Source organism: Schistocerca nitens, chromosome 2 (assembly GCF_023898315.1).
Source record: "Schistocerca nitens isolate TAMUIC-IGC-003100 chromosome 2, iqSchNite1.1, whole genome shotgun sequence".
Lineage (NCBI taxonomy): Eukaryota > Metazoa > Arthropoda > Insecta > Orthoptera > Acrididae > Schistocerca > Schistocerca nitens.
The window spans coordinates 834,344,177-834,371,454 of NC_064615.1; the positions used below are offsets into that span (position 1 = coordinate 834,344,177).

General features: G+C 38.0%; 1 protein-coding gene across 1 annotated transcript in view; it reads left to right on the top strand.

Moving 5' to 3' along the window:
- The window catches only part of LOC126237103 (inhibitor of Bruton tyrosine kinase), a 125,950-nt gene that overhangs the window by 75,441 nt on the left and 23,231 nt on the right, over window positions 1–27,278 (top strand). Inside the window, exons 12-15 of the mRNA XM_049946915.1 lie at window positions 1,402–1,597; window positions 10,269–10,585; window positions 14,290–14,459; window positions 22,610–23,201. Of these exons, the coding sequence (XP_049802872.1) occupies window positions 1,402–1,597; window positions 10,269–10,585; window positions 14,290–14,459; window positions 22,610–23,201 (1,275 nt within the window). The remainder of the gene's footprint in view (window positions 1–1,401; window positions 1,598–10,268; window positions 10,586–14,289; window positions 14,460–22,609; window positions 23,202–27,278) is intronic.

The window sequence follows — 27,278 nt, forward strand, 5'->3', positions numbered from 1 at the left end:
TGTAACAATGGCACATCATGCAGTTGCTTGTGGGGGAATTTTTAAAATAGGTTTCCACTGGCAATGAAGTACATTACAAAAGTGGGATTAAGTCTTAAAGTGAGAGTAGAGGTTTTGGCTTCTGAGAAACTTTGTCTTTTGGTAGAGAGATTTTTATAGAATAGGGAAGTTCCAGGTATAATAAAGTTTCTGTGTGCTTACCTTTTAAATTAATTCCTTGAAAATGAAATTTCATAGGCTAATGGCTTTTCATTTGCCATCTGTGAGATGTGTGGCCCTATACCAAATCATGTGTCCATCTCAGAACTGTTGAAAATTAATATCAGAGATCTTATTAACTTTCACCAACTAAAGATGAATTTCTGTTGGCAATAAATCATCCAAAATAAAGTACATTGCAACATTCAATATTCCATTTTATCAGTTTAATAAAATATACACAATATTACCGCTATAAAAAGTCATATAAGTAAAACATTTGTCCAGGTTAATTTAATATTTGAATGTGCTAAGTCACAAAAAGTGGCGAATTAACAAAAAGGTACCAGAGTTTTCATTTGTGTAAATGACATTTCTGAGCTTGGCTGGGAAATTTCCACCACGCCTTTGTACGTGTTAGTAATTTAGGAAGTCTACTAATGCAATATTTCATAATACTGTTATAAATTTTAAAGTATTGTTAAGTCTAAATGTAATGTTTATGTGCCAGTCATTTTCGTGGACCAGTTGTGTGCATTTTATGAAGTAACAGCCTTTTATCACATGAGAACCATTGATCCAGCCTTTTAACATTGAAAGTTTTTTATGCTCTTGTACATAATATTTTATTTTCTGGGACCAATTGTTGGAAAATTGACAGATTCTCAGAATATTTTAATACTCAGAATATCTCTCTCTCTTCTTTGTCTTACTTGATTCCTTTTAAATTCTTTACTTCTTTCTTTATCTCCTTGCTTGTTTCTTTTTCCCCCCAACTGTGCTCATGTTGGAAACTATCATTTTACTTTCCATTTGCCTTTACCACAATCAGTTGGCTTTATTACTTCCTTTAGTTATCTGATATTGTGAAATTTTTGTGCTAAGTAACACTACGTGACTTCCTTGTCTGTTGTGTGATATTGGGATGATTCTGTGTTCTGACTAGTTTAATAGTCTTGCACCTAAGTTTCTTTTCAGTTCATTTCTGATAGTGATGACTGTAGTATTCTACATAGGAAATGTAGGGTTTACATAATGCACTTCATTCTGTTATCTGGGTTTGGCTGATGTTATTGTTTTATATTAAATAATTGCTATGAACATTTATTTTTGAAATTGTTTGTGACTTTTTTGCACACTGCTCCTTACAATCATACAAGAAGCAAGCACATGATCACTAAAGGGTATTTTACATGAATGCAGGTATGAAGCTGGTTACATACATATGAAAAACAGTATTCAACCATCACTGAGGCCCCGCCTATTCTACAACAAATATCAAGATTTGTTTGATGTGAAAATAAAGTGTGAAGATGGCCAGGAGCTACCTGCACATAAGTGTGTGTTAGCAGCAAGGCTGCAGTTCTTTGCTGCTATGTTCAGTAATCGTTGGCTCGGGGTATGTTATCTATTGTACAGATTACTTTCATACATTCTGTAAAAGTTGACATTCTGCGTACTCTGCCATTATTTGAATATTAATTGAATGGTGTTTTTTGGAGGAAATTTGTTACTATGGAACAGCTGTGAATCATAGACTATTTATTAAAATAATTATCATACCCTATACAAAATATTTCTTCCTAGTTCACAATTCCCAATAATAGTTAACATAATCTTGCCTGTTTTTATACCCAGGAGATGGACAACATACGTTAGAAAAGTAATAATACTGGAAATAGTGTATTATCATTGGTTATGGGATTGTAGATCCCTTACAGCCTCCCTCTGATTGCAGTTCAGAAAGTCAAGGCACAAATGCTTCACCCCCCCCCCCCTTTTTTTACCACAAAATTTAAATCACTACTGATCGACCAACAGTCTGGCCTCCTAAGATACTTCACTCTTTCCACATTGTCATCTGTTTTCATTATTGAGCTTTGTCTTCCATCATTCTAAACCTGCTAAAAGGAACTTACGTCATCTACACGTTTGTGACACGGAGAGGGAATATTCTCCAGAACCTCTTCGTAGCTTTTTATAAGTCACAATAGCAGGTCCAGCCAAGAAAAAGTGCATTTTTAACTGGGAAATTGGGGAATCTCTCTTTCTTGTCCGTATATACACCCTGTTCAGTGTTTTATAAAGGTTTACAGTGTGCCGTATATTTGTGTTCACGCCAGCCACCCACTGGATTGCAATGAGGATTGTGTGTGTTAACCATTATTACAGTGTGTGACACAATACCAAGCGTTCTGACCTTTGATGAGATTAACCCTAACTAGAAGTGCGAGACAAAAATTGTATCTGCCTCAAAATTATGATTTATCTGAGTATATCAGTCAAACTGTTTAAAACATCTTGGAATTGGTTATTGCAAAACTCTTTAATCATTGTGTTGAACATTGTTGAGCAACCACATTCTAATTAGGAATTACTCCCGATGCAGCTAAATCCGATTGGCACTTAACAGTTAGATCCTGGTCACATCAAATTTAATGGTAGGCTGCTGTTTCAGTTAACAAACATTGACATTATATTAATTGGGAATGTTGCTGAATACGTTACAGAGGCAACATTCCAACGCCAGGAGTGGCACACTGCAAACTCTCCAGATCCCAAGTGAGAATCAGCAAACTCAAAATAATAATTCTGTTTTTAGTCTGCGGGTTGTCCACAATGAATTTGTGCCTCCAGGACAAATACTCACTTAAACTTTTTATTAGATAGTCATAGAAAGATTCAGGGAAAAATGAGACACGTGTACACCCCTGCTTTGCAAATACTTACATGCTGCCTCCCATCACAGAGCAATACTGTAGTAAAGTTGGTGTATGACGATCCCTGACAGTTGCAGCGGGCTGTGTGTGGCAGCTGTGTATGCATGCCACCACCAGTCACGTAACACAGTTTTTTGACACCTCTGTGGTAGCACCTCAGAATTGCTGGAGCTATATAGATGGCTACTGTTTTGACCTACAGACATCTGTATTTCACTGTTGAAAGCTGTCAACAGTGCTGCAAGCAAAATAGCATTCCTGTGGTTCCTCAGCTTCCCTATATGCTGGGTCCCAATCTATATGATTTCTTTTTATTCCTCAAACCCAAAAAATCATTTGAAAGGGCTTTTGGGAAATATCCAGAGGAGCAGAACTGAGGCGCTGATAGATATTTCGGCAGAAGCCTTTCAAAACTATTATAAAAACTTGAAACATTGTTCTCACTGGTGTGTAATTGCCAGAGGGAGTTTTTCTGAAAGGAACAACCTTGTTGTACATAAAAAATAAAATTTGTGGTTAAAAAAAATATATTACATTACTTTTCTAACACATCTTGCACACCTTGTCCTTACATACAAGTAGAGGTCAGAGCTGATGTCATCTTTCTCATATATTCCTTAATTGTAATTTAGACTGCATAACTCTTTTGTATGAAACTTGGCAGTACTGCTACTTCTCTGAACAGTTATCAGAACATTTGTGGGAGGTAGTTAAACAGAACTGTTTCATTTGGAAAGAATTATGCAATTTCTATGGCTTTTCTTTCCTTGTTCTTGCTATTCTTTTCTCCGTTGTCTGTTACCCCCCCCCCCCCCCCCCGACTGCTCCACTCTCTCTCTCTCTCTCTCTCTCTCTCTCTCTCTCTCTCTCTCTCTCTCTCTCTCTCCCCCCCCTCTCTCTCTCTCTCCCTCTCTCTCCCTCCCTCCCCCTCCCCCTTTATTATTTTTGAAAATATAATGCTAGCAATTCTGTGAATTTGGAACTCTAGGCTGCTGTTACTGCCTACATATCTTACCTTTCTTTCTATAACAACAAAAACAATCAATTATTGATAAAATTATTTAGTGGGTAGATGAAAAACCTACTCAACCAAGTGGCGGCAGGAGACACACATAAAAAAACTATTGTGATTAGCAAGCTTTCAGAGCCAGTGGCTGCTTCTACAGGTAGAGGGGTTGAAGGGGAAGGAAGAAGGGCGAAGGAAAAGAACTGGAGAGGACTAAGAAAAGGGGTAGATTTTGGTAAAGTCACCCAGAACCACAAGTCAGGGGAGACTTACCATATGGGATGAGAAGGAAAAGAAAGGAAAGGAAAGGAAAGCTTTCCTTCTCATCCTGTTAATTTTTTCAACTTTATATGTTTTACATTTCTTGGAAATTCTTGTAGTCGTATTTTTATGCATTGGGTAATTGATGTTTAAGTTTTGAACTTCACGGACCATAATTATAAAACATCAAGAAACAAGATTGTCATGTGGTCTCAGGGCGAGTTGAACGTTCTGTCACACTGACTGCCAGGAGGTATAGGTTTCCTTGCACTGAAGCATTTTAAAAGCTTTTCCTCTAAAATAAAACTGATTTTTAAAGAAAATTTTGAATGTTAAATGTAGATTTCATCTATCCATGTTTGGCCTGGATTCAACTCTTTGCCAATGTATAATTTTAAACAAAGGTGCATGTTCAACAAGGATTTCCAAGAAATGTTAAACATATAAAGATGGAAAAAATTAACGGGATGAGAAGGAAAGCTTTCCTTTCCTTCTCATCCCGTACGGTAAGTCTCCCCTGACCCCTGGGTCTGGGTGACTTTCCCGAAATCTAGTCGTTTTCCTAGACCTCTCTAGCCCTTTTCCTTTACCCTTCTTCCTTCCCCTTCAACCCTTCTGCCTGAAGGAGTTCCTGGCTCCCAAAGCTTGCCAATCACAACAGTCTTTTATGTATGTTTTGCCACCACTTGGTGATAAGATTTTTTATCTATCCAATTAAATAATTTTGTCAATAAGTGATTGTTTCAGGCAATTAAATGATGCACGTAAGTCCTTTAGCACTAAAAGCAGCCTAATCAAGAGTGAAAGAGATAACATTATAAGTGCAGAGAAATGAATCTGAGTGATAATGCAGGCAATTTGACAACCTTCTCAATTCAAGGTTCACAAAACGAGAAAAGATCAAATGGAGTGTGCAGATTACTTAAGAATTTCATTTCTAAATTTGTGTTGAGAAGCAGAGTGACAGTTGAGGAATATTTCTGTAGTCACTGTATATTCACAATCTTCTTCCCTCCCCCCCCCCCCTGCCCCCTCCCTTCCCTCCCCCCTCCCCCCCCCCCCCACACACATGTCCTGAACGTATGTTCACAGTTTCAAATGTGCAGCATAATTAGTTTGTTTTTGACAGATAGAAAGGTTTGACGTGTTTTAATGTGCTCAGTGATTTTTTATTATTATAAACAATTGAGCAAAGAATTTGCATCCAATTTTGTGTGAAAAATGAAAGAAAGTGCTGTAAAACACTTGAAATATTGACAGTGACATATGGTGACTCTGCTTTATGTAATAAATACAAAAAACAAAAAACAAAAGGTTTACAAGTGGTAAAAGCTCTTTCAATAAGGCCGAGACGATGCCAATGATAAACCTCACTCTGGACGTCCCAGCACATCAACAACAGATGATAACATCAAAGGTGTGATGAAAATTGTTTTCGAAAATCATCGAATTCTCAAGAGAAGTTGCTGAGAATGTTGGCGTATCGGTTAGTTTGTGTCGTGCAATTTTTTCGGCTGTTTTGGGATGAGCCGTGTGTCAGCAAAGTTTGTTCCAAAACTTCTCAATTTTGATTAGAAAAACCGTCACATGAGCGTCGCTCAGGAGCTCTCAAATGATGTCAATGATGATCCTGATTTGCTCAAAAGGGTCATAACTGGTGACAAAACATGGGCTTATGGTAATGGCATCGAAACAAAAGCCCAATCGTCCCAATGGAAGCATCCCAGAGAGCCAAGACCAAAAACAGCATGCCAAGTTTGATCAAATGTCAAAGTTTTGCTCACTGGGTTTGTTTCCCCCCCGCCAAATTACTGTGGCGCAGCGCATAATGAATTTTTGCTCAAGGCCATATGGTCAACAAGGAGTATTACCTTGACACTATGCACCTTTTGTGAGAAGAAACAAAATAGTCCAGAATTGTGGAAAAACAGTTTATGGCTTTTGCATTACGACAATGCACCTGCTAATTCATCATTGCTTCTGAGAGATTTTTTGGCCGAAAAGAACATGGCAATCATGCCTCAGCCCCATATTCAGCGGATTTGGCCCCTTGCAACTTGTTCCTGTTTCCAAAACTGAAGAGACCTATGAAAGGATGAAGATTTTCAATGATTGAGGAAATAAAAACTGCATAATTGGAACTATTCAAGGTTGTACCAAAAAGTGCTTATGAGAAGTGCTTATGAGAAGTGCTTTGAGAGTTGGAAGAAGTGTTGGCACAAGTGTGTTGTATCTGAGGGGGATACTTTGAAAGGGACAACATGAATATTGATGAATAAATAAATTTTTTCATCAGAATATGAAATCACCTTACTTTTTGAACACACCTCATAAGATAACTTGCATTTTGTACTTCGAGAGCAGTGGCGTGCATGTCAATTGTTGTGATACGATTTGAAATGTCTCCTATCACATAGTATGTTTGTTGTCATGTATGTTACTGCTATCAAATTTTAGTCAATGACAATTCTTGATTATGTTCAACATAACTGTTGTATAGTGTTGGGACTGAGAAGTCAGAGTCTAAATCAGCAGTCTTTTTTTGTTATTTGTAAGATCATATTAATATATGTATCTGTGATATCCTTTCATCTACATAATTTACAATTCTTTGACAATTGGTGTACGAAGATAGACACTACAAAATACATAATATTGTGAAACAATCCAGCATATCATATCAAATTAGACAGTTTTTCGTGTAGGACATAGATTCCAAATCAAAATTATTTGGTTAAAACACTTGAAATTTTATATATACGTCTTATTCTGTAACTTTGTTCATTAAGTATGTTGTCTGGTTGTTTTGTTATTTGGATATATATTTCGGTTTCTTGTAGAATATTCAGTAACCTGCCATTTTCTGCTTTATGGACAATGGTGATGTCCTTGCTAATGTCATTAGCAGTATGCTTGTATTCTCTTAAATGAGCACTGAATGTTGAAGGATTTGCTTCATTAACATTAACATGTCCTCTAAGTCTTGTTTGGAAGTTTCTCCCTATTTACCCAACATAAATTTTATCACATTCAGTACATATTATTTTATACACTTCTGACATGTTACATGTTTGGTTCTTATCTGTATTGTGTATAAGATGAGGGGTCTTGCATTGTTGTCTGCCATGGAGCTTATTTTGTAACCTAGGTGTCTTCTTGTTTTGGGGTGGGGGTGCAACTCATTTTGTTGGAGATATGTGAACCCAATATGGTAAGGTTATACACATATTTTTCTACTTGCTCACTCTTTTCTACTTTATTTATTTACACATCGAGTTCTGTAGGATCAAATCAAGGAACAAATCTCCAATGTCATGGAATGTCAGTACATGAAGTTACAACATAAAAGTAATAATAGATAAAAATGAAATTTTTGTGAACCCAAGAAAAGTCAAGCCATACGTTTAAGTAAATGCAGTGAACAGAATAACACAAGAATCGGCTTAATTTTTCAAAAAACTCAACAGAATAGAATGAGTGGACCATGAAGAAACTTCAGTTTTGATTTGAAAGTGCGTAGATTACTGCTAAGATTTTTTGAATTCTTGTGGTAGCTTACTGAAAATAGATGCAGCAGTATACTGCACACTTTTCTGCTCAAAAGTTAAGAAGTCTAATCCAAATTCAGGTAGAATTTCTGCCAAGTATTAACTGAGTGAAAGCTGCTTATTCTTGGGAATAAGCTGATGAAGAAACGACAGTAAAGAATATATACATTGAGAGCTCAGTGTCAAAATACCCAGACTAGTGAAGAGGGGTTGACAAGAGATTTGCGAAGTTACACCATTTATCTGATTTGTGTTCTTTGTCGCCCCCCCCCCCCCCCCTATTCTCAAGAAATTAGGCTACAAATTGGCTCCAGGGCAGACAACAATGTAAGATCACATCTTATACACAATACAGATAAGAGCCAACACATAACATGTCTGGTGTGTGTAAAATAACTTGTAGTGAATATAATAGAGGGAAACATTCCACGTGGGAAAAAATATATCTAAAAACAAAGATGATGTGACTTACCAAACGAAAGCGCTGGCATGTTGATAGAGACACAAACAATCACAAACATGCTGGCAGGTTGATAGACACACAAACATGTTTGTGTTTGTTTGTGTGTCTATCAACCTGCCAACGCTTTCGTTTGGTAAGTCATATCGTCTTTGTTTTTAGATATAACTTGTAGTGAATGTGAAAACTTTTTCGTTGAGCAAACGGGGAGAAACTTCAGAGTGAGATTCAGAGTAAAATGACTGTGAAGTCAATCCCTCAGCATTCAATGCACATTTAAGAGAATACAAACATTCTGCTAATGACATCAACAAAAACAAATATCACTGCTGTTTGTAAAACAGAGAAAGGAAGATTATTAAATATTCTAGAAGAAATTGAGATATACACCAATATGAAGAAACAACCAGAAAACATACTTAATGAACAAACAGTGACAGAATAAGATGTATACACACAATTTCAACAATGCTGTAAACAAATAATTTTAGTTTGGATTCTATGTCCTGCATGTAAAATTGCCTAATTTGATGTGATATGTTGGATTATTTTGCAATATATTCTACCTTCATATGCTAATTGTCGAAAAATTCTGTGCCACAGGTAGACTTACATTACTGCTACAGTATGTGCAGATGACATTTTGTAGAAATCAATGTACACTCAGTTGTTTATGCCTCTGTATCAGAAGTCACTGATGATGGGTTATAAACCCGAAAATCAGTTTTAGCAAAAAAATATTACTAGTGCAGCTCATGATGTATAGATAATGTTCTTTAATAAATTTTCTGTTTGTCATATTACACTGTGAAATAGCTGCTTCTAAATAGAACAGTAACATTGTATTGTATGTGAAGCTGTATATATGTGACCTTCAGTCACGGTTATCACTTTGGAGACTCCTACTTAGAAGAGCATTGGCTTCGGAATCTGGCCATTTATGCCATTACTTAAAGCTTTGCTGACACACATGTAATTGATGTATGTTCAAGAGTAATACATATTAAAAAGGGCCAAATTTCAAGGTTTATTAATATTTTCTTTAGCTCTTCAGTAGTTTACAAATTTTAAAATAATGTAGACAGTCTAAGTATCATTCAAAGATAAGAGTGCAAGGTGAGTTACTGAGCAATTTCTTCCTCTGGAGCTTCAAAAAATTGTGCTCACTCAACAAATGTGACATATTTGTAGCAGAATTATAGCAAACTGCGAAACCTAACAAATACATGAATGAAATTGTCAGTGCATTCATATTGACTTAGCCATTCATGACAGCAGCTGTTATGTTCACTACTGTTTCTTTCAAAATAGTTCAAGAAATTGACATCAGAAGGAAGCACCAGTCAAGGGGAAGGTTGCAAGATGTCTGTGCATTGTTTTCATATGAAATGAGTTCAATTTTTTAATGATAGGCGGCTCGCGTGTCGAGAAAATCATGGTCTGGCCTATACTCTGGCACATTCAAAAGAATGCAGTGTGAGCTATGCTTGGGCTTGGTCTCCAAAATGTCAAGATGACACAATATTAATGTGTATGCTAGAAAGGTCTAGTTAGGAACACTTTTGCAATATTAACTCCTCCACTGCTCTAACTGCCGAACGAGGACTCTTATTTGAGAGGACTGTGGTAGCCATCTAGATATAGGTTTTCTGTGTTTTTCTAGATCGGTTAAAACAAATACTGGTAGATGGTTCCTTTGAAAAGTTCTCCTTGCTAGCCTTCCTCCACCTGTGCTTGTGCTCTGTCTTTAATGATCTTGTTGATAGGACATTGAACACTACTCTTCCCTCCTCCCTTGCTTCTTACCACCCCACCCTCTGAAAAAGAAGTTTTGGTACATATCTCCAGTAATAATTTCAATTTGATAATTTATTCTATTACACCGAAACATACAGAAAAGTGCAATAGTTGCATATTTCTCATATATGTGTAATAGAAACCATGTCCAAAGGGTAATTGGAAGAAAATGTGTTTTTAAGCTGTCAGCAAATTATTACTCATACCAACATATTTGTAACTTGCAATGTTACAGGATCAGTGACTAAATAATTACAACCTGTCATTCATTGTTCCAGTCTTTAACAAGCAGTTCCTTGAACCTGCCAGTTCCTTATAAGGTTCTGGAGGTACTAGTTCACTATCTTTATGAAGATGAAGCACCTGCTGTTCTTGCTTCAGAGGATATTGACTTTATATGTAACACACTTGTCCTTGCAAACCAGCTGTTTGCTACCCGGCTTTTGGAAATTTGTGAAGTGGCGCTTGCTAACTTGGTCACATTACGGAATGTGGCAGGTCTTCTTCAATTGGCTGACACACACCAGGCAAACCAGCTAAAGCAATGCTGTTTGCAATATATATGTTTGAATTTAAGTGCAGTATTGGAATCAAGGTGAGTGAGCTTTCAAATTTCGTTGTACACTTTTGTAATGGCAGAGTAAAGATTGTACTGATTGTCTTAAGTAAAGAGAAGCTTCTTCTTAATAACAGATTTCAGATTGTTTAAAAAATGAAAGAAACTGAAATAAATTACAAGGATTCATATCTGTGTTATATGGATGCAGAAATGTGTGGCTGTAACAAGTATGATGTTACAAGATGTCACACAGGCACATCTTTTTTCACTTTATCTGAATGATTTAGATCATTCAAGAAAGTGTGTCTAGTACATTAATTGCTGGTTGATGTCTTATGGTCTCAGATTGTGATAATGATAATATTATCTAGCAAAAAAAAAAAAAGTGCTCACTGTTCTTTTTTTGTACTCTGTTCACTGTTGGTGAGAGAGCATCATCAGGAAAGTTACATGCTTAGCTACCACTTTGTGTCTGGATCAAACTGGTATAGTTGAATACTGACTTTTTTAAAATTAAAATCATCAATAACTTCTCGAGAGAACATGAAACCAGGAGCTGCTGTGTGTGGATTGTATGTTGTGGTAACTACCTACTGCATATCTTCTTGATATGAAGCCTAGGAGTTTATTTAATGAGACATCAGATTCAGTGACTGTCCTTTTAAATTGTTCCCTAAATTGAAGATAAGGTTACTTTTGTAGTGACTTCAGTGTAATGCATGGACATACTGAAAACATTACTGACAGTAAGATTTCTGTGTAGACTTCCATGGCCAATAGTGACTGAATATTGTATGGAGTATGAATTTGGGTGTCATTCCTCCAGATGCAGTAGTTACAGCTTGTTAAAAATTTAAACAGTAGATTAGCTTCTCTCTCTCTCTCTCTCTCTCTCTCTCTCTCTCTCTCTCTCTCTCTCTCTCTCTCCAGAGTAATCGTGTAGATGTTGGCTGTAGACTAATTCTATTAAAACGAGAGTTCACTTGAGCAAACAGTAAATTATTGGGAGTCAGAGTAGTTGGCCAGTTCATACCTGCAGGAGGTGCTGTTCCAGTATTGCCGATAGACACATTGACAAGTGGAAAAAACTTTTCGTAGCCCTTTGAACTGTGGGTTCCTTGCTGAGCAATGGAAAGCTAGTTGGGGTGGGGTTTGACTAATAACGGCAATGTCTCCTTATGTTGGTGAACAGATGTCCGTGGCATTCTTACATATACAAAGGCAAGTGTCAGTTTGACTTACTGTGAGGACCATTATTACAGATTTCTTTTTCTGAAGACTAAAACAAAGGTTTGGCAACTTCATATTACAAGTTAATAATGACAAAGAAAATATAAAAGCAGCTACATAGATATTGTGTAAGGAGTGAAAATAGATAGATGGAAAATAAGAGACTAGAGCTTCATCCTCCGCTGTAGGCTTGTACCTTCAAAATCATAAGTGGAGAAGATGTGCAGGGAACAGACAAAAATATATAGGAAGTTATGTAGGAGACTATGGGTTATAAGTGTACCCAACAATAACTTGATAGGATGAAATATGGAAAAAGAAATGGGGGGGGGGGGCGGCGGCAGCGGCGACAGCAGCAGTGGTATGTGGATAAGTAAAGAAAGAATTTAACAAAATTGGAATTCTGGCAGCAGTGACCACAGGGCTAAGTAGATAGAAAAGAACAAAATAGAATTTAATATTTGAGACTATAGGTACAGAAAAGAGGTGGCAATAAAGCCATGGGGAACTTGTTATATATGCAATATTATGAATCAAAGAGAAAATAAAAGAATGCAGTTGGAAGCCTTCAGGCCACAAAATGAAACTGACAACTAGTAAATATGATGGAAAATTGGAGTGAATGTAGGAAAAATGTATAAGTAAGTTAAAAACATACTTTTTAGGAAAAATCCCATGTATATTTAACATAGTTTAGAGGAGGAGGAGGAGGAGGAGGAGGAGATGATAGTGTGTGTTAGACATTGAAATGGATGAATTACGTGATCCATTACTGTAATCACAATTTGACCAAGCACTGAATTTTGGAACTCAAATGAGCAGAGCCGGAGAAACACATTGGATTTAATGACCAGAATGAGACGTATCAGAATGCACAGTGCTGTCCAAATAATTTCTGCATAGCTTTTCCTGCAAATGATTCATTCTTTGAGTCACTTAGTAATTTGTAAACTCATTTAGAATGAAAGGTGATTTACCATCATAGCTGAAGTAATTTAGTTAATTACACATCTGTTACGACTTCAATAGAGAAAATTCTATTTCTGTCACTTTAAAAGCCAACTTCTGTGGTAGTCAGTTATTTTATTCTGCTTTTAAGATAACACTTTATTTCTGGTGACAGGCGTCTCATTGTCAGTATTGTTTTAAGTAAACAAATGTTAAAAGGTGTAAAACCCAGAAAGAATGCTCAAATGCATCACAACTTTGAGAATGTGTAGAACAGTGTACAAATGACAAATCATTAAGATTACAAAGAAATGACTTCTATTTAGGCCCAGTTTTACCCTCTCGCGTGTCTGGAAAGGTCAGTGTTGAGTCAAGCATATTCAGTGAAGAGCTGTCAAATGTAATCGAAACATGAAAGCAAATGACAGGATACTTTGTCAATATCAGGGGATGAAATATCATGTTGTGATTGAGTATGAATGTTGCAGATTAGTCAGTTAAGGGAAATGGGTTTGTCATATCGTGGCTTCGTCGTATCATGGCTTCTGTGCTCATGTGTATCATACTGTTATGAAAATGAGTAAAATTGGATTATTGTAGACAGTGAGTATTGGATATGGGACTAGACAATGTCAACATAATTATGGTTGACAGTTTTTTGCCCTTGTGTCTGTAATAGATCATACATCTTGAGTTGATGCTAGAGCACTGCAGTTAGTGTGGACTTGCATGTGCTAATGGTTCATCACTGTCTGTCACTTTAGTGCCTGCTTCCATTGTCCAGATAATCACAAATGGCATGAGATCAGAATAAGCATGAGAAGTTCATATGTGACATGACTGATGTTTTTCGAAGGGATCTTAAAACCTTTCTTGTAATGAAGTGTTTCAGCTTGGCATTGCTGGTCAGTGCAGCAGGTAAATAGGAATGTAATGATTTGGGGTACCATATGATAAAAGCTATAACAGCTTGCTGGTACTGTAGGCAAGTGGAACAGAAACTGCTTCGTCAGTGTGTGATGTACTGACCCATCTACATCCAACTCCTCATTCCAATTTCAGCAGGACATTGCACTACCATATGCAGTCAAGAATGTGCTAGTGTTCTTCACAGAAAGACAACTACCACTGCTAACTTGGTTGCACACTTACCTAACATGGTACATATCAAACATGTGTATGATGTGGTTGGTTGATTGATAACTTGTTTTTTTGTGGTTTTTCAACAACCACTGTTAATACTTTGTGTGCTCTCACACTCTCTGTACAGAGAGATTCCTCAGAAACATATTCTGGCACTCTTTTACTCCCATGCTCTACACTGTGACATTTAGTAACTCTAATTGCAACATATGGAGACTTCACACCATATTGAAATCTGAAAATACAAGATTTTATACAGTTGTGTAATTCTGATAATTGGTATTATTATGTACATAAAGTTAATTTCTTTCACAAATATGCTTCCTGGTGTTTTTAATTTTCACTGTCATCAGTGTAGTTGTGTTCTAAGAAGCAATTTCATTTTATCTTGTGTCTAATGTTTTTGTTCTTTCTTGCAGGTCATTAGAAGCTGCCAGTGATAACATTTTGGAAGAGCTAAGCAAGTACTATTGCGAGTTAAACCCTGCTTTGTGCAAACGTATTATCACACCATACTCAAGTGCACCAACTGAAGAGGTCATTCAGTCAATAGTAGGATCTCATCCATTCACCTTTGACTTGGATAAAGGTACAAAAGTGATAAAAACAAAAAATCTTATACTGAAGATGACTAAAATGCTTTCTTTTTTTATATTTTTATGTTCAGCTTGAAATTGTTTCCAGCTCTCACTTACCGTAGTAGCAAATTATATAATTTGAGTTGCAACATAACAGCAGATATGGACGCAAAGAACAGATGGCTCAATTTCTTTCTTTTGGAGGTAGTGGTCCTCTCAACTCACTGAAAAGATTGAAGAGTTTGAGGACAACATATTTTATGATTAACTAGTAAAACCATCCAGAATCCTAATTTAAAAGTACTAAAGTTGGCAGTATCAGTGGCCAAAGTCTTTCAAAGAAGACAAAGATGATGAAAATTTTACTCATTTGAGCCATGTTTGCTGCTGCTGCTGCTGCTGCTGTTGTTGTTGTTGTTGTTGTTGTTGTTGTGGTCTTCAGTTCGGAGACTGGTTTCATGCAGCTCTCCATGCTACTCTATCCTGTGCAAGCTCCTTCATCTCCCAGTACCTACTGCAACCTACATCCTTCTGAATCTACTTAGTGTATTCATCTCTTGGTCTCCCTCTACGATTTTTACCCTCCACGCTGCCCTCCAATGCTAAATATGTGATCCATTGATGCCTCAGAACATGTCCTACCAACCGATACCTTCTTCTAGTCAAGTTGTGCCACAAACCCTTCTCCCCAATCCTATTCAATACCTCCTCATTAGTTATGTGATCTACCCACCTAATATTCAACATTCTTCTGTAGCACCACATTTCGAAAGCTTATATTCTCTTCTTGTCCAAACTATTTATTGTCCATGTTTCACTTCCATACATGGCTCCACTCCATACAAATACTTTCAGAAACGACTTCCTGACACTTAAATCAATACTCGATGTTAACAAATTTCTCTTCTTCAGAAATGCTTTCCTCGCCATTGCCAGTCTACATTTGATATCATCTCTACTTCGACCATCATCAGTTATTTTGCTCCCCAAATAGCAAAACTCCTTTACTACTTTAAGTGTCTCATTTCCTAATCTAATTCCCTCAGCATCACCCGACTTAATTCGACTGCATTCCATTATCCTCGTTTTGCTTTTGTTGATGTCCATCGTATATCCTCCTTTCAAGACACTGTCCATTCCGTTCAACTGCTCTTCCAAGTCCTTTGCTGTTTCTGACAGAATTACGATGTCATCGGCGAACCTCAAAGTTTTTATTTCTTCTCCCTGGATTTTAATACCTACTCAAAATTTTTCTTTTGTTTCCTTTACTGCTTGCTCAATATACAGATTGAATAACATTGAGGATAGGCTACAACCCTGTCTCACTCCCTTCCCAACCACTGTTTCCCTTTCATGTCCCTCGACTGCCATTTGGTTTCTGTACAAATTGTAAATAGCCTTTCGCTCCCTGTATTCCTTCAGAATTTGAAAGAGAGTATTCCAATCAACATTGTCAAAAGCTTTCTCTTAGTCTACAAATGCTAGAAACGTAGGTTTGCCTTTCCTTAATCTTTCTTTTAAGATAAGTCGTAAGGTCAGTATTGCCTCACATGTTCCAACATTTCTACGGAATCCAAACTGATCTTCCCCGAGGTCGACTTCTACCAGTTTTTCCATTCGTCTGTAAATAATTCGCGTTAGTATTTTGCAGCTGTGACTTATTAAACTGATAGTTCGGTAATTTTCACATCTGTCAACACCTGCTTTCTTTGGGATTGGAATTATTATATTCTTCTTGAAGTATGAGGGTATTTCGCCTGTCTCGTACATCTTGCTCACCAGATGGTAGAGTTTTGTCAGGACTGGCTCTCCCAAGGCTGTCAGTAGTTCTAATGGAATGTTGTCTACTCCCGGGGCCTTGTGTCAACTCAGGTCCTTCAGTGCTCTGTCAAACTCTTCACGCAGTATCGTATCTCCCATTTCATCTTCATCTACATCCTCTTCCATTTCCATAATATTGTCCTAAAGTACATCACCCTTGTGTAGACCCTCTATATACTCCTTCCATCGTTCTGCTTTCCCTTTTTTGCTTAGAACTGGGTTTCCATCTGAGCTCTTGATATTCATACAAGTGGTTCTCTTTTCTCCAAAGGTCTCTTTAATTTTCCTGTAGGCAGTATCTACCTTACCCCTCATGAGATAAGCCTCTACGTCCTTACATTTGTCCTCTAGCCATGCCTGCTTAGCCTTTTTGCATTGCCTGTCGATCTCATTTTTGAGACGCTTGTATTCCTTTTTGCCTACTTTGTTTCCTGCATTTTAATATTTTCTCCTTTCATCAATTAAATTCAATATTTCTCCTGTTACCCAAGGATTTCTACTAGCCCTCGTCTTTTTACCTAATTGATCCACTGCTGCATAAACTACTTCATCCCTCAGAGCTACCCATTCTTCTTCTCTTGTATTTCTTTCCCCCATTCCTGTCAATTGTTCCCTTATGCTCTCCCAGAAACTCTGTACAACCTCTGGTTTAGTCAGTTTATCCAGGTCCCATCTCCTTAAATTCCCACCTTTTTGCAATTCATTCAGTTTTAATCTACAGTTCAAAACCAATAGATGGTGGTCAGAGTCCACATCTGCCCCTGGAAATGTCTTACAATTTAAAACCTGGTTCCTAAATCTCTGTCTTACCATTATATAATCTATATGGTACCTTTTAGTATCTCTAGGATGTTTGCTTAGAACTGGAAATTGCCTGAAGCCAATGTGAGGGGGGAGAAGTTTCATTGACAGGCACAGGCAGTCCACTGAGGTTATCATTGCTATAGACGTTATACTTTGTTGCACAGGAAATATTTGTTTGAAGTTGGTCCCTAAGAAGACATGCTCATAGGATTTTCTGGGCTAACCTTAATCTTTCCACAGGCATGCTACCGAGCGAGGTGACGCAGTGGCTAGCACACTGGACTCGCATTCAGGAGGACGACGGTTCAATCCCACATCTGGCCATCCTGATTTAGGTTTTCCGTGATTTGCCTACATCGCTCCAGGCAAATGCCGAGATGGTTCCTTTGAAAGGGCACGGCCGACTTCCTTCACTAATGCTATGAGACCAATGACCTCGCTGTCTGGTCTCTTCCCCAGAACAAACCAAACCAAAACAGGCGTACTAATTATCTGCATGTTTCATAGGTGAATGGGAGTCAAGTTAGGGATGGAGTTTTTCTTATCGCTTTTCTGTATATCTCTTTGGAGAGAGCAAGTTGATTTTTATGATCACTTTACAGTGCTTAAAAATTCTACCACCTCTTTGTTGTGTTCGTGTAGGTACCTGATCATAAGCCCTTAACTTCATACAGTGGTGATTTCAACAGTAGGGCATCATGCTGTCTATTAGCCAAGTACTATTGCATAATTTTTTAGATGATTTAGAAGGTCCAATTATTCCCTGCACACCTTTATGTATATGAAATAGTTACACTGTGTTACTCCTTTGGCTTTCTGAATTACTGTTCTTCAGTTTCAGTTTGTGTACTCTGTGAGGAATATTTGCTCAAAGTCTCTCTTGTGGAGGTTATGTTAGAACTGAACAATGCTCATGCGTGCTGCTAGTTTGCTAATTTGAAATGTTAGAGGTGTTTAGAAGTCTATGACAAGCTATAACTTCAGATTTGACACTTTGGCTGGAACGGATTGAAATGCAGAGCAGAGCTGCCACATTCCATACACAACACATGTATAATCTTACATTTCATTCAACTTGCCCAAACTTGCAAACTATTTTATGTAGAAAGACAGAACTGGCACCAATGTGTTCTGGAAGAATTGCAGCATATTTTCGTTCTAGTTTTATTTGTGGTAGCAAATTGTTAAGATTACATTCTCATGCGTAAAGTTTATGAAAATGCATTTCTTGGCAATGTTACTGAAAGTTTTTTGTTACTGAACTGAGGTGAACTCATTTTGCAAATGAAGCCTTAAACATGGATCGTGTTTTTATTTGCCTCAAATTGGCAATGTATTGGAGATCTCTAACATGAGATCATTTCAGTTAAATGCAACACTTGATGCTGCACTCTAGCATGAAAACCCTCCGTGATTGCTTGTTTGGTTTGAATACTTCATTACAAGATACGCAATCTGAGGTTTATAATTAATCCATTCTTGAAATGAGGGAACTTATAGTGTCAATTTGGAAGAAAGAAGAAAAGTATTGTCACAATTAAAATGCAAACAGTGAGAGGGGTTTCTATTATGTAACCAAGACTGAAATCTAGGGATAAAATAGAATTTTTTGAAATCATCTATTCGGTGATATAGGTTAAAATCCAAGGTAGCACATTCTGGAGCCATTCATTCTGCTGGGACCTTGTTTGTGAGTAATTGATGAAAAAGAAAATTTGGAATTTTGTGTGGTGTTCCAGAGCATTAAAATTGTTAAGCACATGGAGAGCAGTTTCGTGGCATTTCGGTTGATATACTTTTGTGATGATGTATAGAAGGTTGGGGTTTGAAACTCAGCATTGAAATGACTTTGATCTTTTTTAAAATTTGTCTCGATGTAATTTTTTTAATTGGTATTTCTCATGTCATTACAATCATCATATCAAAAATTTCATTTGCTCTTATTTTGTCTTGGAAAAAGGAGGATTGAAATCTTTGTGCTTGTGATTTTATATTTATTTGTCTATTATAATATTGAAACATTTGAAAATGCAGTTCTGTCAGTTAAACATTTGAAACATTAATTCTTATTGCACTGTGGTCGAAATAATGCATGTAAAGATTCAAATGAAAGAAAGGATTAGAAATGACATGGAATTCAAGCAGTGTAGAATAGAAATAATGAATGCAATGACATGGATGAAATTATAAAACAGAAGTTGTTAAATTGCAGTTAATAGATAAAAGTAGTAAAATCACATGAACAAAGATTCCATACGATAAAAAGAATGATTGAACGACAAAATAAGAGCAAATGAAATAGTTAATATGATTAAAATGATTTGGCAAAGGCTGAGGGATTTAAAAAATATATATATTTAAGCCAATTAGTCGAATAAAAATGATGATGATGATGATGATGATGATGATGATGATGATGATGATGATGATGTCAATAAACATTTGAAAATAAATTTAGAGCATCTTATGAGATTCTAATCCATGACCTTCTGTACACACCCACAACAAGTAATGTATCTATTCCACTATGCCACAGGGCTGCTCTTTGAATGTATCTTATCCACTATGCCACAGAACCGCTCTGCCTATCATTTTTAATGCTGAAAAATATCATGAGAAATTCCAATATTCCTCCCCTCCCCCCACCCCCTACCCCCACCCCCAGTCAGTTATTCGCAAACAAGGGCATCCCAGGGTGAATGGCGGCAGTGTGTGATACCTGGGACCCTAACCTACATCACCATATAGACAATTTCACCTCTGGGGACCTCTCCTTGTGAGATGAACTTCGTTTGCCCTCAATTGGTGACAAACACATTATTACTAACAGTAAAAACTTACAGAAATAAAATTTTATGAAAAGGAAAATTACCACTCACCATATAGCAGAGATGCTGAGGGGTGTGCGTGCGTGCGTGCGTGTGCCCGTGCGCGTGTGCGCGCGCGTATTGGGGGGGGGGGGGGGTCTATTGTTGACAAAGGCCTTAACGGCCGAAAGCTTTATTTGTGACAGTCTTTTTGTTGTGTCTATCTACGACCTAGCATCTCCACTACAGGGTGAGTAGCAACTTTCCTTTTCATAATATTGTTACATTCCATCGTGGATATTCCATTGTTTGAGAACTATAATTTTGCCATGCAGATAGCAGATCAGATAGTTAAAGTGCATGCATCCGTCTTTGATCTGAATCCACCTTTTTTGTGATAAAGGAAAATCTCTACAGTTACTGAAGTGACTCTGTCACTGTCATTGACATGCTTATTTCCTAGCCCCCCCCCCCTCCCCTCCCTGCCCCCTCACAAATAGATCATAACATTTATTGCTGTACTCATTTGACACTACAGAATCACAGTTTCCATCTTTCATCTTCAACTGTTCTGGCATTGGCATTATCCCCTTGCCCCTGCCCCTTCCTCCATGGCTTCCAAGGTGCCATCAGGCCATGATGCCAAAGCATAAGGAGGCCTCCACAGCAGGTGGACACAATCACTCACCATTGTGCATTGCCATGTTTTGAGCTGATGATGTTTACACCAAATCAGCACATATGGCAAACCAGAGCACACACAGTGGGCTGTTCCACACTTAATAACTATCTGAACAATGTTTCCAGTTTCCCTGCTTTGTTGGTCTAAGAGTCAGAAGTAGAACATGTTTTCCTGCAGAATCGACATGTTACTCCACACCACTGAATAAAATTTGATGGACTTATTTCTGACGTATCTGTGTCTCACAGCACACAACAAACAGTAAATAATAGGTAGAATATTGACCTCACAATTCTAAGAAATGAAAACAAACGAAATCTCGCCGTCAAGCAAATGATCCCCCAGAACAGCAAGCTGCCTGACACTGCAGCATAGTGGAAGTGGGAAGTGTTGCAGTGATGGGAGTGAAGGTCTGACAACTTCAGAGTGGTTGCTGTGACTACAGGGCTCATGAGGTTGGCTGAATGGGTGCCGTGCCATCCTGTGTGATTCACCCCACTACTTCTTCATAGCTGACAATCTTAAAGTAATTTCAGACTGACTGTAGAGTAACAACAGTTAAATCAAACAGGTTTCCCACATGCCTCATCAGATATATGTTGGGTGCTTCCAGAGGTTGCCTGTTCTTTACCCTTTCATCTTACCTGTCGTCCAACTTTAAGCTCATCACAATCCCCATTGCAGACTGTGTTGTTCCACTGTCATACCCAGTATTGTATGCTGGAGTATGAAGATGAAACTATAGTAGCCAGTATTTAGCACATAGCAGGAAATATAAATTTCTATTTGGCCTTTAAGATACACACTGGCAGTAGTTCTTTAGAGCAGGAAGTAACGCTAATAGAACACATTGTGAGAGAGTGGCCCAGTGAGTAGCAGCTCTTTGCTGACTCCGCCACAAGCTGCCCATTACTTATGGTGACCTAATAAAAGGAGATGAAGGCAGGCTATCCTCTCGGGAAAACCAAGTTGCCCATGTACACCCTGGACAATGTTGTAATGTATGTGTGCTGAAGGGTGTTCCTTGCTGGAGGCAGATCAGTTGTAACTGCTGTGTTAGCAACAGCAGAAGATGAAGAAAAAGAAGAGGAGCAGCATCCAGTTTTAACCACCTTGCAGCTCTTCCACTAGACTAGTACAGTCCTGTATGCACTAAGAAACAAGGTTAATGCAGTCTCTGTTGTTGGGACAGTAAGGGTCTTGGAGCATTTGTATATTGAATATCTGCACCAAGCATTCCACTGTGTTGATTGACAGGTGGGTGGGATGGCTTAGAAGGAATTCTTGATATTGTTCCCATTGCAGAGTCCTACACGAGCTGGACCACAAATGTGGTCATTAGCCAGTAACATGGCATGCACTGCGACTGGTGGCTCATCAGTTGTCGAGTGAATGGTAACATCATATAATAAGTGGTGTCAGAGTGCACATACAGCCATTCACTACTTAGTATGAAGTGATCCCATGAGATCTAATTTTATTTTTTTTGCCTTGTAGCTTGAAGTGTGAGCCAAGTTATAAATACTTATGGCACTCTGGCCTGTGTTTGCTGCACCTTTAGTATGAAAATTTTGTTTGCCTGAACAAATGTTCCAGTGTCTTTGTCACTGTGTGGTCCACACATTGTGGGAACAGATGAGCCAGATTCACCAATGAATCCTGTCATATAGCCATGTTATTTGGCTATGGAGAGACTGGGAAATGATAATGCAGTGTTCTTCACATTCTGTGGCTAGTAAAGTCCGCCAAAAATGTCTGTATCTGAATAAGAGTGGATGTTATTTGTGTATGCAGACAGACGTGCAGGCTATCCTTGACAAAGGTCGTATAGAAACATCCATAATGTGACATTCCGTCTAGTAGCTTTGTGAGCAAAGTTGCGTTAATGGGAAAATTGTTTGTGTGGCTTGCCTTGCTGATTTGTAAACATAAGCATTCCAATTTTACATGGTCAGATGAAACTGAAACATACTTTAAAACTATTCTACAATTTCCTTTTGTTTCTCATTATTTGTGGTCTTAAAATTTATTGTGCTTAAATTTTCAGATCCAGATTCACCTGATACTGCTGCAAAGAAGTTGGTAAAATCAACCAAGAAAAAGATTAGAATTCGCAAAATAAGTGAGGGAGGAAAATTAAATGAACGTTCTCGGAATGAATCTATTTCATCTAATGCATCTTATAATTCAGATGATGGCGATACAAAAGGTGTACATTTAATGCTAGAAAATCTAACAGAAATAAAACATGAAGAAGCAAGAGAAGATTGTTTGGATTCATCTCAAAACACTAGTGATAGTCAGTCACCCAAGAATACGAACTCTTCCTCATGGGTTAAAATAACTGGTAGCAATAAACATCAAAGGATAATAAAAGCGAGATTAAAAGCAATCTCTTGTGCTCAAGAAATATCAACAGAAAATCATGGAGAGGCCTTCGAAAAATTAGTTTCTAATTCACAACACTCAGCTGGAGATTTCCAAGAACAACAAAAAACTGTTATTGTGCCACACATTGTGCGAGCAACAGATAATTTGGAAAATAGTGGGCACAAAATGTGTGAAAATGATTTCCCAGAATTATGCAGGTCACCACCCCAACATGAAAGTCATTTCGTCAAATCTGGGAGCAGAGTAAGGTAAGAAGCAGTAATTCTATTTTAATGATGGTTTATACAAGGTATGTTAGAGATTGGAATTTAGAGTGTGTGACAAATGTTTCTAAATACAGTACATTACTGAAAAGTCTTACAGAGCGCATAAAAACATTTCCTTGTTTGTCACTTTTTAATGAGCTTAGCTTGTCTTGGCTTCCTTTAGTTGCCTCTTATCAGTGTGAGAGCTACAGTACCATCAGAAAATTTTCAAAAGTTCATTATTTTGTAGAGCTGTGTTCTCATCTGCTTCATTAAATTACTTTCCAGCAATTTTCATATTTTTCCACACTGCCGACTTCTGTTATGTCATTGCTATCCCACTTGAGTTGAATTTCATCATAAAAGTTTTAAATCTGTCACTTACTTGGGGGAAGTGACCTCTGAGCAATATTTTGGGGTGTACTAGATTTTTATGCTGGGAGGATGCGACATTGGCAGGAGGTAGGGGTGGTGGGAGGTCATGAAGGAAGTAGTTTTGAGTTCTTAATCTACATTATTGTTACTCTGCAATTCACAATGAAGTGTCTGGCAGAGGTTTCCATGAACTAGCTACCAGGTATGATCATTTTCTACGTAGGTGGTCACCAACAAAATATTTTCGCAATCAGAGGAGAAAGTTGATGTCTGCAAGTTCCCGAGAAGCTCCTGCTGCAATCAAAAATGCCTGTGTTTTAACGATTGCCTCACCAATTCACGTATCATGTAAATGGCTCTCTCTCTCTCTCTCTCTCTCTCTCTCTCTCTCTCTCTCTCTCACTCATCTTTCACAGGGTATAGTACGAGCTGCCCTTTGAACTTTTTCGGTGTCAACTGTCAGTCTCATCTGATGCAGATCCCACACCACAGAGAAACACTCCAGAAGAGGACAGACAGGTGTGGTGTAAGCAGTCTCTTTAGTAGACCTGTTGCATTTTGAGTGTTCTGCCAGTAAATTCCAATCTTTTTATTTGCTTTCCCCACAAAGTTATCTATGTGATCTATCCAATTTGTTATTTGTAATTGTAATCTAATTATTTAGTTGAATTTAGAGCCTTTAGATCTGTGTGGTTTATCATGTAACTGAAATTTAATGGATTTCTTTTAGTCCTTGTGTGGATGATTTTAAACTTTCCATTATTGAGAGTTAATTGCCACTCTTTGCACAATACAAATATCTTGGTTGAATAATTTTGCAATTGGTTTTGATCATCTGATGACTTTACGAGACAGTAAGTGACAGCATCATCTGCAAACAATCTAAGAGCACTGCTCAGATAGTATCTTATGTCATCTACATTTATCAGGAACAGCAGAGAGCCTGTAATACTTCCCCGGGAACAGCTAATGTTACTGTTGTTGTACTTGATGGCTTTCTGTCAATTACTACAAACAGTGACCTTTTCTGACAGGAACTTGTGAATCCAGTCTCACAACTGAGATGATACTACATAAACATGCAGTCTAATTACAAGTCAGTTGTGAGGAATGGTGTCAAAAGCCTTCTAGGAATCTAAAAGTATGGAATCTATTTGACATCCCCGGTCGATAGCATTCATTACTTAGTAAGAATAAAGAGCTAGTTGTGTTTTGCAAGAATGGTGTTTTCTGAATCTGTGCTTACTAATCCCCCCCCCACACACACACATGACCACAGTCTCTGTCTACTGAGGCCAGCAGTCTCTGTGTTTGTTTTCTATCTCCAATGAAGGCCTTGTTGGCCAAAAGCTCATTTTCTGAGATCTTGCGACGCGTTCTGCTAAGTATGGAGCCATTGTATCAGCATACTCTGAAAGGAGCCTGACTGGTACACAGTAAGGACAGGAGGCCTTGCCTTTATTAAGTAATTTAAGCTGCTTCACTACACCAAGGATATCTAATTCTAAGTTACTCATGTTGATAGTTGTTCTAGGTGCAAATTTATGAACATTTACTTTGTCGTCTTTGGTGAAGGAGTTTTGGAAAACTATGTTTAGTGACTCTGCTTTAGTGACACTGTCACTGGTGATATCACCATTGTCATCACACAGTGAAGGTGCTGATTGTGTCTTGCTGCTGGTGTACTTCACATATGACCAATATCTCTTTGCATTTTGTGTCAGAATTTGATACAGTGTTTTGTTGTGGAAACTATTAAAAGGATCTCACACTGAAGTTTGCACTAAATTTCAGTCTTCTGTGAAACTTAGCCAGTCTTGGGATTTTGCTTTCTTTTAAATTTGGCAATGCTGTTTTTGCTGCTTCTGCATCAGTGTTCTGGACCTATTTTACGTACCAAGGAGAAACAGGGACCATTGCTTATTAGTTTATGTGATATATATCTTTCAATTGTCATCAATACTGTTTCTAGGAACTTGAACCACATCTGGTCTATGCTTACACAATCAGATCAGATGGAGGGGTACACTCTCTTTGAAAGGCATGAAGTGAATTTTTATGTGCTTCTTTAACTAGATGTATGCTGCATTTATTTTTGGTGGATTTGGACATTATGGTAGTCAGTCTCACTAAAACAGCCTTGTGGTCAGTAATCTCTATATCTGCCTGAGGCTCCCTACTTGCTCAGGATTATTTGTTGCTATGAGTTAAAGTATGTTTCCATAACCATTTACAGTTCTAGAGGGCTCATGAAGTAATTGTCAGGAATGTATGAGTGGGGTAGTTATTTGAAATAAAACTCAGGTTGTGTTTGGAGTGTTCAGAAACTGTAATCACTTGAGTTGGTGTGGTTGGTAAAAGGAGCCAATTATTAAATTATTCGATTTGACAAGTATAACCTCTACCTACACTAACTCACAGGAACAGTTTACTTTAATTTCACTACAAGATACACTACTTATGACAGCAGTAAACACTCCAACACCAACTGTATTTAATCTATGCTTTCTGAACACGGTGAGGCCAATTGTAAAAATTTCAGCTAAACTTATTTCTGGCTTTAGCCAGCTTTCTGTATGTAGAATGATTTCAGATAAAGTGTTCTCTATTAGCACTAGTAGCTCTGGTTCTTTCCCAACACATCTATGACAATTTGCAATTATAATAGTGATGGTTGTTAGGTCTTGTCTTCCTGAGTTTGCCTTACACCCTTGTTGACTGACACCCTTTTTGTATTTTCCTGAGACTCTCCAACCTGACAAACAGCCCAGTCCCCTCCACATAGCCCGCACTACCCTCGTAGCTACTTCTTGTTTGTAGTGGATCCCTGACCTATTAAGCGGAACCTAGAAAACCCTCTCCAATGACACAAGTCAAGGAATCTGCAGCTTACATGGGGACAGAGCCATCTGAGCCTCTGATTCAGATGCTTCACTTGGCTCTGTACCAAAAGACCACAGTCAGTTCTGTTGACAGTGCTAAAATTAGTGAGGTCCACCTTCATCTCACAAGCCAGACTAGCAGTTTTTACAGCTTCAGCTAGCCACCTGTAACTAGAGAGAATCACTTCCGATCCATAGCAAAACACATCATTGGTACAGACCTGAGCCACCACCTGCAGTTGGCTGCATTTTGTGTTCTTTGTGGCATGTGGAAGCACCTTTTCCACAGCTGGAATGACTCCTTCCGGTATGCACAGAGTGGACACTGGATTCCTTCCCTCCTTTGCAGCCAAGAAAATTAGAAAATAGAAAATTAAGCTGCTTGCAATGGATGTGTTGATCAACTGATGGAGAGATACTCCCACAGGAACTCAGTAACTAGTTACAATGTGGCGTTCAGGGTTATTAGGCTTGTGGATTTTGGGAAACACATACGTGACCTGCTGGGTACAGGTGTATTGGGTGAGGCTGTGCTGAGGAAGGAGATGGATTCGGAAGCAAGGTTCTGGGACAGATATGTAGCAAGGATGGCCAACCCATGGGTTGCATGCATGGCTCAAAACAAATATCAGTGCAGCCCAAGAAGTTAAGCAGGAATTCCTGTAAAGTAAGGAAGTAGGACAGGCTTTAGGAAAGTCAAATGTTCATTCTGTTCTGTTCTATTTAGTGATTAGTAGGAAAAGATTGTTTTCACTGTAAGGAGTGAATGAAAGAGAGTACTTTTTGAATGACTCCATGCTGCCTGTAAATTTAATTTTTATTT